This window comes from Mercenaria mercenaria, chromosome 9, assembly GCF_021730395.1.
Source record: "Mercenaria mercenaria strain notata chromosome 9, MADL_Memer_1, whole genome shotgun sequence".
Taxonomy (NCBI): domain Eukaryota; kingdom Metazoa; phylum Mollusca; class Bivalvia; order Venerida; family Veneridae; genus Mercenaria; species Mercenaria mercenaria.
The window spans coordinates 21,118,756-21,134,524 of NC_069369.1; the positions used below are offsets into that span (position 1 = coordinate 21,118,756).

General features: G+C 33.5%; 1 protein-coding gene across 2 annotated transcripts in view; it reads left to right on the forward strand.

Annotated features, from left to right (window-relative positions):
• LOC123546622 (protein mono-ADP-ribosyltransferase PARP14-like) overlaps positions 1–15,568 on the forward strand; it is a 112,556-nt gene extending 96,988 nt beyond the window's left edge. For both annotated transcript variants that reach the window (XM_045333062.2, XM_045333063.2), the window contains exons 31-32: positions 6,461–6,638; positions 10,334–15,568. In XM_045333062.2, coding sequence (XP_045188997.2) covers positions 6,461–6,638; positions 10,334–10,623 — 468 coding nt within the window. In that variant the 3' untranslated portion in view covers positions 10,624–15,568. The remainder of the gene's footprint in view (positions 1–6,460; positions 6,639–10,333) is intronic.
• The last annotated feature ends 201 nt before the right edge of the window (positions 15,569–15,769 follow it).

The following is a 15,769-nucleotide window of genomic DNA, read 5'->3' on the forward strand; positions in this document are numbered from 1 at the left end:
TCTTCGAAAGATTTGCCTGTAGCGATTGTGTCATATGTTAAATTAGTAATGTAGCTCTGCTAGTTTAGTTTCTATTGAACGTTCGCAAGAGCATGACATAGACCGAAAGGCAGGACCTGAAACTCGAATAAAATGTTCCTAGTTCCGAAAGCAGTTTTTGGTCTATTTTCTGGCTCAGCTTCAACTTGCCAGTAACAGGTGTTAAGATCGAGACACAAAACCCATGTAGAACCGGCTAACTGATCAAGGGATTCGTCAATCCTTGGTAACGAATATGCTTCTTTCCTTGTAGCCTCGTTTACTTTTCCGTATTCTGTTCAAAACCAATGTGTACTATCCTTTTTTTTAACCATAACAACGCCGCTTGACCATGGGCTAATAGATGGTTGTATTATACCTTTGTCTAACATACCTTTTACTTGTATTGAAACGTCGTCTGACATGTGTTGTGATAACCTTCGTAACGGCTGTTAATAGGTCTAGCATCACCTGTCGGAATTGATGGCGTATTATGACTCTCCTACTTATATCATATCTGATTCTGAAATTTATCCATATCCTCATTAGTACGTTCGAAAAGTTCGAAAATGTGAGAAGTTATATGAAAAGATTCTTTACTTTTGTTTTTACCTGGCTTAATGTTTTCAACAGGACTTAATACTGATATATGTGTGCCAAGATATATGACTTGTTTCCCAACAAAGGGGTTCAAAATTCTTATCGATACTTTTTCCAGTGCTTTGACTAAAACCCGTGCTTTAGAACCTTTATTATTAGATAGACAGTTTTCATTTGGTTCCGTAACTTACGGGCCTTTATCTGTTATAGGATCTACTAATTTTCCCTGAATGATTACTTCACACCTTGCCGGAATTTCAACCTTTTCAGCAGCAACTACCCGATAGCAACCGATAGATAATGAACAATTCAACTTTATAATCGTTCCATTTACTGATATCTCACTGCTGACTATGTCTATAACAATGTTACGGGCTTTCATAAAATCTAACCCTAATAAAGCATCTCCCTATATTTTAGATACTACTACAGTCATTGATATAGTTTCCTCATTAATTTCTATATTTACCTTTTTGATTTCTTCCGGTGACACAGAGACAGTTACAATGTCTTTTTCAAAGTTTTCTAAATCAACTGTACAAGAATTATTGTCTAGAAAACTTGACGATATTACAGAAAATGTAGCCTCCGTATCAATTAAACAGTTGGCTTTGAAACCATTTATTTTTGCTTCAACATATAGCCCAGAGCCTATGTTATTTGAAGATTTAACATTATGCTTTTTCGAAATATTCAAAAATGTTTTTCATTCATTGCCAGGGTATGGGCAGTTATATATCAAATGTCCACTTAGTCCACTGTGTCTCACTGCATCGTTTAAGCTAGTTGGGCGAGCCTGTTTAATTCCAAATTTAATATCTGAGCTTACTAGAGAATCTGTGAACTGTTCTTTTGCTAAAGTTCCCCTTACATCCGACCGTGCTGACGGATATGCTAAACTTGTCAATCTCCTTATGTCTTGTGCAATTTCTGATAAAGATTCTGCAGTTTTTTGTCTACGTTCCCGTAATTGAGCTCTATATGAATCTGTTTGATTGGGCAGTGAAAATTTCTCCTGTAGGGCGGATACCCGCTCTTCAAAATTTTGTGTTTTGTTTTTCAAGTTGCCTTGTGCTTCAACTCTTAGCGAAAATGGTATATAAAGTTTTTTTTCTTTATCTGTCCAGTTATTTATCTTTGAACGTGCCTCAAAATGTGCTTTATAATCTATCCAAGAGTTAGTTCCATCATATATAGCTGGCTTCGTCATCACAGTTCTTTTTTGATGTTGAGCTATATTTATGTCTCCCCCAACTACATATTGTTTTGCCCTGTCCGTCCGTCCTTCAGAACGTCACACTTCATTTCCGATCAATAACTGAGACCCATTTGACCTAGAATCTTCAAACTTCATAGAATGATTGGACATGCAAAGTAGATGAACCCTATTGATTTTGGGTTCACTGCTTTTAAGGTCAAGGTCTAATTGCTTTAAAGGTCAAGGTCACAGGGGCCTGAACATTGAAAACCATTTCCGGTCAGTAACTTGAGAACCACTTGATCCAGAATGTTGTAATTTAATAAGATGATTGGTGTCAGAATAATTTGTATATTTAATATATTGAAAACGTAACACATAAGCACAGATAGTGCTTGACTCCCTTTTCATGTTGTCATTGCTATTATTATTGTTGAATTGCTGTTAATAATAGAATTTGGGTCATTTATGGCTGATTTGGGTTCATTATGTTGATAGCTGGGTCCCAGCTTCACACATATTGTCATATACAAAAGTTAAAGGGAACCAGATATTTGATAGAGCAAGTACTCGTTGTAAAACGTTATGTTTAAATTTGGACCAATCAGAAACAAGTTCTAAAAATAGCACGTCTGCTGGGGTATAAATAGGTAGATTGATGACAGAGAGCTCATTCGGTATCCAGCGGTGGAAAAAGACACATCGAGGATTCAACTATTAATTTATCCCAGTACCTTGATAAGGAGACTATTGCAGTTACCCTGTAAGGGCGGATAAATTATTAAAAAGAAGACTTTGGAAGTTCGTAGACTAAAGAAGAGTTGTAGAATTTCAACAAGGTTTCGAGCTATAGGGCCAGCGCATAGAAGTTTTACCTTAAGGGTAGTTGAATGCTATAGACGATAGCATATATAGGCTGAGCATCGGGAAGCTGAGACAGAGACCCAGAGTTTGGTAATCTACTGAGATAGTAGGAGAGTTCCAGCTTATAGACGATTCAGCGTTATTGGCGAAGTACAGCCAAGGCATCGGGGATATACCTATATGGTAGTTGAAGGCTACATATGATAGCATATAGGCGCTGAGCATCCAGGAGTCAGGGCAATCTTATAGAGTTTGAGAGGACAGAGGCCGAGCATCTATGCGATAGGACTCGTATGTTGTTGATTCAAAGACATTGTCTGACGGGAACTTCAACAAAAAGACCCGTCAAGTATAGAGTCTCCAGCCTATGGGAGTTTGGGCTAATATAAACTTGTTAGTTTGAAACATTTAGTGATTTGCCTGATCTCCGAAATTGTCTAGCTCATAATTAAAATCATTTAAGAATCATTGGTACACGAATCATTTAGGCAAGGTAGCCAGAGGAAAATTCTATATATGAGATATTTGGTCTCACCAGCTATACGTTTTAACAAAGGACATTCTATTTCGTTTGTCAGCTAGTCTAAGACATAGTCGCCTTAGCGATTGGACCCAAACCATTGTTCAAGATACTAAAAGCGTAGGCACTTCCCTGGGTCATATAACCAGTATCCTGACAATTGGATATGCAGAGTAGATGATCTCGATTGGTTTTGGGGTCACTTGGTTAAAGGTCAAGGTCACAGGGGCCTGAACATCGAAAACTGTTTCCGGTCAATAACTTGAGAACCACCTGACACAGAATGTTGAAACTTCATAGGATGATTGGTCATGCAGAGGAGATGACCCCTATTGTTTTTGGGGTCATTTTGTTAAAGTCAATGTCACAGGGGCCTGATCATGGAAGACCATTTCCTGCCAGTAACTTTAGAACTACTTGGCCTAGAATATTGAAACTTCATAGGATGATTGGTCATGCAGAGATGACCCCTATTGTTTTTGGGGGTCACTCCATCAAAGGTCAAGGTCACAGGGGACTGAACATAGAAAACTCTTTCCAATCAATAACTTGAGAACCACTTGACCCAAAATGTTGAAACTTAATAGGATAGTTGGACATGCAGATTGAGTTTTGGATCACTTGATTAAAGGTCAAGGTCACAGGAGCCCGAACAAGGAAAATCTTATCCAATTCATAACTTGAGATCCCAGAATGTTAGAACCGAGTGGGATGATTGGACATGACAAGTAGGTGATCCCTATTGCAGCCATCCATCAGTGTCTCTTTGACTTTTACTCTTGTCCCCTATTGACTTCTTGCATATACGACTATGCATTAGGGGAGACATGCGCTTTTTTACAAAAGCATCTTCTAGTCACCATTTATAGTTTCTCTCTGGCATTGATTTCATGTAGGTACATTACCCGTTGAAGTCGTATTTTGCCCAGACGGCTGCTTAGGCTTTCGATCTCGTAAAGTAAAGAATTAGTCTCGGGGACTCATAATTGTATTGAAAATTAATGGTGATGCATATTTAAAATTTCTATCTTTTTTGTTTTGAATGTCTCTGTTTTAATATTTTTCAAAGCTGTATTTAATGCAGGTGTTGGAGGAAGAAAGCTACGTCGTCTCTCATCAAGTGGTGTTGCCAATTTTCTCTTCATAATTTTAGGTGTTTAGGATAGAGATGCTTGATCTTCCTGATAGGCTTTCATGTCTGAAAGCTGGTGTTGAAATGAGATCTGCATAGAGTAAATCTGTCTTTCTAACAGTGGTATTTCGTTTTGCAACTTAAGAGCTTCATTTTGACGCTGTAATTCTCTAAATTGCCCATGCAACAATGATAGCTCATCGTCATTGTGAGTTAAAGATAATGGTGTTTTTTTATCTATCCTACCCCACCACTGCCATCAATTTTGTAACATGTTTCGAGCGGCCTGTTATTTAAATGGTGGCACTGTACAGCTAAACATATTATATATGAACTTTTCTTATGGCTTCCTGCCTATTGATTATGTATAAATGATCCGTAAATGATCAGATGTTTCAAAAATCATCAACTTAAGTTATATGTTATATCATATGAAACAAACACAAAACTATACCAACGGTAGCTTCACTTATAATACTTACATTTATTTCGTTATACGTTATCATATCTCTGAAAGTTAGCCTTCTAGAGATGATGGAGGTTTAATAATGCCTAGTCAACTTCAGAGTCCCAGTATTTCCAGTGGTCTGACTCTGTCGAAATTCTGATAAAAAATGGAGAGTCTCAGTATTTATAGCAGCTGATCACCCATGCGTAACTTGAATTTCATTGGCTGATCACTTAACTCTGATTCTATTGAACGCTCCCTATCTAAAATATCAATCAAGAGCCAAGTGACAAAACGTACGTGAAACGTATTTCATAGCAAAACTTTCCTCAAATAAATTACATGGATCAAATAACACCTCTAAGGTTAGTTTAATCATATATTGACTAATTTACACAAATGACATACAAATGGCGTTTGTAAAACAAAACGGGAGTAACTCACACTTTCCTGAGTATACCGTTACAGTCATAAACGAGTTTAGATAACAGATGCTAAATTTGAAAACAATCAGGAAATTTTGAAGATAGTGGTTGTTGGTTAGTAGATGTATACTTCAACATGTAATGACGGTTTACTTTTGCAATTGCACGCTTTGCTTGTCCGGAGTATAACTTAAGAAATTTACAAGGAATTGACTTCAGACTTGGTATATGATAAGATGGCATTGAAGAAGAGCACTGCCCTCTGGCCACAACTAGAGATACAGATATTTTATCCTTTTTATTGTTATTTTCTACCCGTTGTCTGTCATTATAGAAGATAATCAGTATTTTAATTTTGATTGTATAAGAACCGTAAGTCTAGCACAAACACAATTTAAATGATCATATCAAAACTTAATTTTGAACTTCCCTTTTCCATATATATTATATTATAAAAAGGCAAATGCAAAATTTGGGCTAATACGTTGGTCTTTAGTACCTTTTGAAAGAAGGAAATATCAAAGGGAGTGAAAGAAAAGCTTTTTAAATTCTGGTGTGGGACTTATTTTTGTTAATTAGATGAGACCGTTGATATGGCATTTGGTTTAGTTAGGTCAAAGTCATATTTACTAAACAGAAATGCGGTTTCTGTCCAACTACTTCTGATCTACACATTATCACTTAATGGTGTATAGCAAACGTATACAAATACCTGACTCGGTGATTTATTTAAGCCACTTAACATTCAGAAGATGTAATAATAAAAGAATAGAGAAAACAGTACACTGTAGGAAAATCTTTAAAACTTACATTCTTGTCTAAGTAATCTTAGACTAGTATAAACCCTGTATAAAAGTTTTGCGTTCGCTTAGGACTGTGTAAGCATAATCCTCTTGAAAGAAAAACAAAAAGTATAATAATGATTTGCCAAAGTCAAAGTGACAACATGCTTAATAACTTAGTATACAGGTCACCTATGAGGGGCCATAATGAATGTGGGACCTATTCTTTTTCTAACAGCTCCTGTTTAAATTTTATTGATTAGTTATTGTTGCATACAATTTCTTATAATTGTTTTATCATTACCCTTTTTCGCTAGTAAACTTTAATTGAAAGCAATGTAATGCATACAAGTATTGTATCGTTATCATGTATAAACCGTTCCTCCTGTGCGTAAAGTATATAAATAAAGATTTTATACTCTTTCCTTTCATTCTTATCAAATATGTTCACTTTACTGTTAATTATTTGAAAGATCGAACGAATACAAAACAAATCACTATGGGAACAGTATCAGTCTAAAAAGAAACAACTTGAAGATCAGAACCCACCGGGCACAATTAATGAGAGAGAGCTCTGGCATGGTACGAGCGTTGATCCTGTTGACAGCATAAATGCCCATGGATTTAATCGAAGCTTTTGCGGGAAAAATGGTATGTATACATTTCTTATAAAGTAAACTAAAGTGGCAAATACAAATGTATTAAGAATTGAACCTTTTTCAATCTATACACATCTTTTTTATATGCGCCTGAAATATAATATAGAAATAAATGCAAAGCAGGATCATTTTCAACGAGATTAAGGAAATAACTTCAATATAAGTTGCATTGATAATAAAGTAATAATAAACTGAATTTTGGTATGACATTGGGGCTAGTCAAGTATGATTATTTTGATGATCTTAAACACTTCACGAGTCAAGTTGTAAATGTATGACAATAGTTGTATGCCTATTGCCTATATTGTGTAAGGTCTCAACTGTTGAAGTATCAACGCTCATATTCGTCAATCGTAAATTCTACCGTTCATATTTCCCGTTCTGATTTATTTAAAGTGTCATGCCAGGGTTTCATACGTTCACCCTGTGGATTTATATGAATTGTTTATATTTTTATTATAAACTCCTCTGACAACGTGCTTACATGGACGTCCTAATGTCACATGTTTTGGATTAGAAATCCATTAACCTGCTCTAGTCCGTCGATTTCTCATGCAGCTTAATAGCTTTATTTGAACGCCAAAGTATTTCAAAATGCGTCTGTGGATCCCTAATTACACAAGTATAATCAAAGTATACAGTTAAAGAATGCATCAACAGTACTATACAAAATGTTTTTTTGTTGCAAATTTAGATAGGAAAATGGTCAAATCACTAATTATTGAATGTAAACAGACAATAAAATCAAACAATATTGATGTTGTAATAAACCAGGTATAAAGAAATATGTATATATATTTGCATATTGGCTTCTCCCACAAGGATGTATTTTATTTAGTGTAACTTTGGCTAAAAGCAAATGGAATTTTATATGACTGAACTCCATAAAATATAAGTGCACTTAACAAGTCTAGTATCTTATGTTTGCACAAAGTGTCTCCCTTTTGCAATTCTATTTAATTTTTCACATTTTCAGTATTATAGGAAATGACATTAATTGCATTGAATAGATTTTGACAAAAGTCGATACAGTTATACATGTTATAAAGAGGAAAAGAAAGACACATTTACCAAAATTCTGCCCTGGATAATGATAAAGTTACTCTTTCTTCAATTTAGATTAAATTATCTCCCAGATTGAACATATTAAGTGCAGTGAGTATCGGAGAGTGTTATTAACTACCAATATCACAATTTAACAAGGCTTATAGTGAGGGTATGAATCAAGTTTAGTGATAGCTCTAGCTCATTTAGAAACTTTACTTCTTCTCGTTTGGCAGTTATCGTTAGCGCTCAAAGACAATGATATGGTAGTTTATTGTGTAAAGTGATCTGTGAACTAACTGCACATAATATTTTGCGGATAAACATATTAAAGGCACTCGCTACGATATTTACCCCAACACCGTACCAATTTGTAATCGATGTAGCTCACTGTAGGTTATAACACACTAAATAGCCACCACTATATATTCTATATAAAATGACAAGTTTTCACAATGCTGCAATACACACCTAGACCCATTTTAAATTTCTTTAACTTACATTTTCTTTTAGAATAACATTTATACTATAAAAATATCCAAAGAAAAGTAGGGGTCATGTTTGATGCAAGAAAAATATTTCTGGTCAAACGGACACACCGTAATTTTTACATTGAAATGACAATCACAATTTAGGGTAGGGGTGTATGAATAAATTTCACATGTTAAATCAGTTTGGAGTCTTTTTTCAACATGCAAATGCTACCAGTATGTCAAGTATAGGCATGCAATATGATTTCAACCAATATATAGCAATGATTTCAAGGAAAAATCCTTCTTACAGCAAAAAAAAAACTGAGAACTATTTGAATCCGCCATTATGCGACTACCATTTTTTCATAGGTGCTCAGGTTATTTAGTGTCTGTATGCCTGTAGTGTTGGTGCGGTCTTCTGCGCATGCCCGGAAGTAATTATCTAATGTCGCGTACGTCAAAAATTCGCAAATTATTGTATGTTCGCATGCATTTAATGTACAAAATGTATAATATACTGACTAAAGATTATGGTAAGTATCACCATGGTTACAAAATGTATACATTTAAAGTACTTTTAGTTCAAATTGCTTCAATCCGACATATACTGGAGTCTGTTATTTATATCAGCGCTCCAACTCTACATTGAGTCACAGCTGTTTCTAATCCCGTACCGTACCCGTACCGTACATTCGTAAACTATAGGTTTTGTTTAAAAAAAAAAGGCGGAAACGTTCATCGTTCTATGCCATCAAAATGTTTCAGAAACACCTTAAAATCCGCTTATTAGGAAATCTGCCGTTTGATAATTATATATATATATATTTCTAAGTCATTTGCTCAAACATGTATATTGTACTGAAAGAGTATTTCGTACCAACATGCGCTGTATAAATGCCCGCCGCACCCGGCCTCGTTGTAATTTGATTTAAGCGAGATCTAATAGGGTGACCTATCAATTTTCTTTTTGTTTTAGATTAGGTAGACATAACCAAAGGTATGTGCAGAGTTTGATTAAATTCTATTATGTGAAACTCGATAAAATAGCAGAAGTACCAACTTAAAACTGACAAAAATATGCAAAAATAGCCCTTGGGTCTGCTGAACATGTATTCCTTTCTTTACAAAATCATGTTCTTTTGATTTCTCTGAGCATGTTTCAAATAGATATATTGTTTTCCGTTATAAAAATGCTTAGATAATCAAATTTATGCTGATTATTGTACTTTACTGAAATATATGTTAGGATTACAGAAATTTTGAAAAAGGTTTAAAAAAGCACCATATCTAGGGGCAAATTAAATTGAAACAAAGCTGGTGACCTAGTATTTTTATTTCATTTTTCAATACATCATAACATGATCTTTTAATACAAAACATTTCATCAAAATCAATTATTGAGAAAAAAATTACGAAACTGTAGCGAGCGTCCTTAAAATGTTTTTTTTTACAACTAACTGACCATGAAACTAAAATAATGGAAAACTAAAATTATATAACAAGCAAATGCATATAAAATTTTAAGAATTCAATAATAATAAATAATGATGAAGTACAAGAATATAAAGATAGTTACAAAACACGCTTGTTCCTCTTTACAAAACAATGTGAAGTTCAGTCGATTACTTAATAAAGTGTGCATTTTCAGTAACATCAAGGAGCTGCATGTATTTATACTTTACCAGTGCGATAGAAATACAAAATAGATTAACAAAGTTCCGCATGTTGCAGGCAGGGCCAGGGAATAGAAAATATTATCAACTATTTTTCACTTGTTTAAAAGTCCCATACGTAAAGAGTTTTAAAGTCCTAATCAGGGATTAAAAATTAGAAAAAAAAAGCACAGGACTCCCAACAACTAAGTCTTATTTAAGAGCTAGTTTGTCATACATAGGAGTTATTATGCTCTACTCCGGTCTACTAATCGCTCTGTTGGGGACCATTCCATACATCACAGTGACTGTTCTTAACCATGGAGAAAAAGTTTAAACATCTTGATTCTTATGAAAATGAGTTTAAATCTGAATTAAATACTTAGTAAGGAAACACATTAGTACTTTGTCAGTATACTTCATAAAGCAAATTGCGATTATTCGGATTATAAAAGTTCTATTTTCCAAAAGAAAATGAATTGTATTCATGTTTTTTTTATAATTTGTATATTTTACAGGAACTGTGTTCGGTGATGGAGTGTACTTCGCAATACATGCTTGGTATTCATGTCAGAATAGATACTCTAAACCAGACGCACAAGGAATAAGAAGGATGTACCTTTGCAAAGTTCTGGCCGGAGAATATGCTAAAGGAGAAGGAGGAATGAGAGTACCACCACTGAAACCAAGCGGCGGACCAAATGCGCGATATGACTCTGTTACAAATGATATGATTACTCCGCAAATGTTTGTCATATTTCACGACACACAGGCATGTCCGGAATATCTTATTTATTTCAAAGAGTAGAGTAGTGGTAACAATTTGACAGTTCACCGAAGTAGAAAATGCATCTTTAATTTGCATTGCTACGTATGATTGTACTTTAGTTTTCATTTCTCTTTGGTAGTCGCATATTGTAGAAATGGTGTTATGTTATTATTGACGCAAATATTTCATTGTTTAAGATTTGTACTACATTTACATTTATTTTTTTCATTAATGTATGTATGTTTCTATGTAAATGTGTGTGCAAGAGAGTTTGTTATGCAGAATAGGCCAATGGAGGTAAAGTATTACGACTTAAATATTACTACATGTCGAAAATCATACCGTGAAAATTATTTTTCCACTAGGCCACATTTACCAAACAGTAGAATGTAGGCAGATTATTTATTTGTGCTTTAAAAATGCGTGGCTGACCCTAGTTGAAATAGTGCATACCTGTTGGCTAAATCTACACAGTATTTAATGCACATGCGAAAAATAAAAATTTTCACCGTAGAGTTTATCCACTGGATAAGGGTTTGAGCAAGTCATGTCACACAAGTTAATACCTCTATCATGCGCACAAATATGTTATAGTATTTAATATTGTATACTGGCAGGCTAATTAGTTCAAATAGTTATAGTCTGATTTGCATGTTATCAGATGAATCTATACAGCTGATGCATACCAAAAATTACCACTGACCTTGTGTTCCTTACGGCAGAACATTCATCTGTTGGCTTCGCTTATTTAGATATATCACGTTGTTATTCAAAAAGCGCGATAGGCCGGAAGCGATTATTGTAGACCATTTGCTAGATCAATAGTCGCCAGCAGGCGATTTAGCAGGCGATATTATATTTACATATCATTATGTTCCACAGAGCAAATAAACCAATGTGAAAGAAAGACGGCAATAATTTCTGATAATAGCGAATGAATTAAGGTTATGCACTTTTACGTATGTCCGCCTCTGTCTACATTTTTACTGTCTAATATATTTAGTATTAAGATGGTAACTAAATAGCCATAGTTTATTCCTTAAATAAAATTTAACTAGATGTGCAGAAGCAAACTTAAAAAAATATTGTCAAATATTGTCAAATAGGAAGCCCTTTAAAATACTTAATACAATTCCGTAAAAGTAATGTGCATATAGAAAAAAAATGAAATAAGATGCCAGCATGACTCCACTCACATCGCATATGGGGGTATGTCACAATAATGATGAGGCTGACATTGTTACATTTTTTTTATTTTCTTCTTAAAGAAGATGTTCTGCACGTTTGCATCGAAATATATTCTACAATGTAGAAATTGATTAAACTTCAGAAAATTTGGTGAAAGAAAATATATGGGTCCGTGAGCTTATGTTTGAGATATTTGACCATGATTAAAGTGAACCGAATATTTCACGCTAATTTTAAGACATTTTTTAATTATTTAACGTGTCATATGTTTTAATATCATATTATGACTTTGGAAGTAACAGTGCTATTCTAATAAATTCACTCACAAGGTGTGATTAATTCATAGAATGATTTTCATTTCCGTACGCCGAATCTAGGCTTTATTCCACGTTTTCCGGATTAATGACGTTACGCCATCACTTCCAGTTTATCAAACGTTCAGAACTACTTTAAATAGAAGAATAAGTTTGTCAAAAATAAATATGATTTTAAAGACACAGTTTAGCAGTCTTCAATGCCTTTTACAATGATATTTTAGTGATCCTTCTATATTCGAAGCTGCATAATAGTAGTCAAGTCAGAAAATAAAATCGCGTCTGTCTGCTTTATTTGAAGCTACACAATAGTAACAGCTTGGCAAAATTTGTACTGACATTTGAATGACTTTGGAAATATAATTACAATGCACCACGGTATTGTTACATTTATGTATAGGCACAAGGTACCAAATAGTTTGAGGTCCCCATCATTTGGTACGATTGAAGAGATATTTTTTAGGTTTTTAATACATGTTGATAGAAAAAGGGAGGCGTTTGTTTCAGTGAATGATTGAAATATCTTTCACGAGTGGATATCAGTTGCATAGCCACGAATATAAATGTAAGATATGGTATTCGAGAGTGAAAGCTATGTTGATCTTACATGTAAAACAAACAAAATTTCTTTTTGTTTCATGTTTTAACTAAATCAACCCATATATTTGAGTTTTTATTGTGAAAATACCAGATATATTTCGGTCTAATATTTCGATAAGTCACTGCTAGATGTGTAATAATTGCACATAATTGTCTATATTCGAGAACATATAAAACAAGTATGTAGTGGTAGTGGTTTGGAATATATACCCCCAATTGTTATTTCGGACAATTTTAAACTTCATGAAAACTGATGTATTGGGGTCATGATTCTTTTAAAACAATAATGGAAATATCATAGATAATAGCACAGTATTGAAAATAAAAGCGTTGATTTAGAAATGTAGTTTTATTTGCCAGTCACGATAGTGCCGTTATTCATGACATCATAAAAGTCCACTCGCATACTCTAAAAGAGGTACATTGGATCTTTTATTGTTAATCTCTATTTTCGTTTCGTATATATCGCCTTGTAGAACAATTATTTTCGAGTTGCACTTAATTTCGATATACACTAACACTCTTAAATACACTGAACCGCTTTAAAAACGCAAAACTTCCAGAGCTCCAAATAACTTACTTTCGATTAAACGTTTCTATGAACTTTGCATCATATATGGCCCATATTTGACAAAAAAACTTTCTATTTGCAAAACGAAACTACAATGACAGTCACAGTATGACAAAATAATTATTGTTACTTTGAAATTTCTACTTGTGTTATAAAATTATGTGCCTTGCGATGGAAAGCCAATAATATCCTTATCTACACATTTATAGAAAGACTGTTTACAGGTCCGACTGTTAATATAGTAAGAATTTTCATGATTATTATTATTACCTCACATATTGCATCAAATTTATCACAGACCAGCAATCGTGATAAAAGCCTTTCGTTATTTACACCGTTTTCTTGTATGAACGATTTCAAAATTAAACATTAGAAATCATACAAAAGAGGTTTTTTATTTTGTTATCAAGAATATTCAAAATATTTTAGCGGAATATAAAAGTGTGTTATCTTTTTAAAGCGGTTCAGTACACTTCAAAACGCGATCGTAAAAATTAAACTTTACAGTCTTGTCTCTGGTTCGGAAATGCTGATCATCATAGGGAGGTTCTGTGTCATGTAAATGTTATTTTTACCATAAACCCATTAAACGTTAACCTTTGATATTCTGAATATTTACAAGAGTATGTACGCCAGCCACTGGTACATTACCTACTAATGTTTGCTTACTAATTACTCGGGTATTCTTAAATTTCCGATATATATCTTGTAAACGTATTTTAATTAACTTTTTTGGAACAGTAATTATCATTAATTTATCTTGAAATAATCAAAATATGAATATGTTAGAGATATCTTTTTTAATTTTAATAATGATTTTGGCAATTGTAATGGTGTTTTCCAGTGTAAATTAACACAATTGCGAACCGTAGAATTTCGAGCAAATGCAATGTTGTTTCAATTTGCCGCTTGACTCGCATGAAGTCTCTGCCCTGTTAATTTTTCAATAGTCAGATATTTTCATACAAAATTCAGGTTTCGACATCATTTAATATTAAGTTGAGCAGTGTTTGGTGTAGGTTATACTGCCATCTCCCTGTTTGTTTTTATATCAACACTTGTTAAAATGTGTCATGCAAGGTTACAGCGAAGAAATAATGCTGTCGACTAGAAATATCAACCCGAAATAATGCGTTTGAAAGCCAGGTTAGGTGCGTGATAAATTACACTCGTGAAATTTTGAATGCCTACAATATGTATAAATTACAAACCATAAACGACGCATTTTTGTAATATATCGACCGTAGGTGCAAAACAACCTATTACTTGCCATTGAAAATAAAACTATTTTCTTTTTACATATACAGATAAAATAACATGTAAATATAGTTGTTTTGAATGCGGTTTTTACATTATTGTTAAAAATGATATCATTATGGTGGTGGTGTCCTGAATGAAACTTAATAAAAAATATCAATAAATATATAAAGATATGAAAGAAATGATGATTTTGAATTGTGGGTTCGTTTGCGTAATATTGACAAGACCCGGTATTGAATTAATCATGTTTATGACAATTCAGACCGTGAACTCACCGTAAATGGAAAATTTGCGTTTTTACTGAATTGTAATAGATTTTTTTCTAAATATTTAGTTCTCACACTTGATAATAATGAAAATAATTTTATGATTGCTTTTTTGTGTGTTGGAATATTTTTCATTTGTTGAAAACTTTTCTTATAACAAATCGCTAAGATTGATAGCGAAAATCCAAGTTGCTTTTAAACACTCTATTCTAGATATCTGATACATTTATACCTTTCTGAACATAGATAGAGACCTTTAAAGTGAAGTAATAATTCATTCGTAAGTGCGTGAACACAGTCTTGAATTTGAAAAGATTCGTAAGTATTAACAGAGATAGTACCTTTGTTATAAATTTGTAAAATGTCCAATAGGAATTATGCTTTCTTACATTTTCATTGCTGGGTGCATCCGAATTCCACATTTAAATGAAATCGAATGTCTTTTTATTTTTATAGCACTTTTTGAGGGAAAATCAAATAATCAGAATGTTTCGTAAATATTTGTTTTTGCTTCTGAAAATTAGGTTGAAGAAGTTAAGAATTTGTTATACTTTCCTTGTCTGGGGAAGTATTTATCTGCTGCTTGTTGAATGCAATGTTGTAGACATAGTACTAGAGATCAATGACACAACCTGCATTAACCTGTACATCTATAAGACAACAAATAAGAAATGAAGTAACTGTATGGTTAAAAACTTAGTCATATGTCATTTCAAATTTCATGGTAAATGCCACTGGCACCAGATCAGAAAGAAAATGCCTCCGTACGTGTTACACCCTACCCCTAGGTATTCTATAAGAACCATGGTCGTGAACGGGAAAATATACTAACCCATTTCAATCGCGTATTTCATATCTAAAACACGCAGTTCAGTAAATGTGTACTATTGATATTAAACAAGTGGTAATTTATCTTCCGTTGTGTACCGGTCACATTTCTTCAGTAGTTCTTATCTTAGAAAAACAACGTGTAGTTTACAATTTTT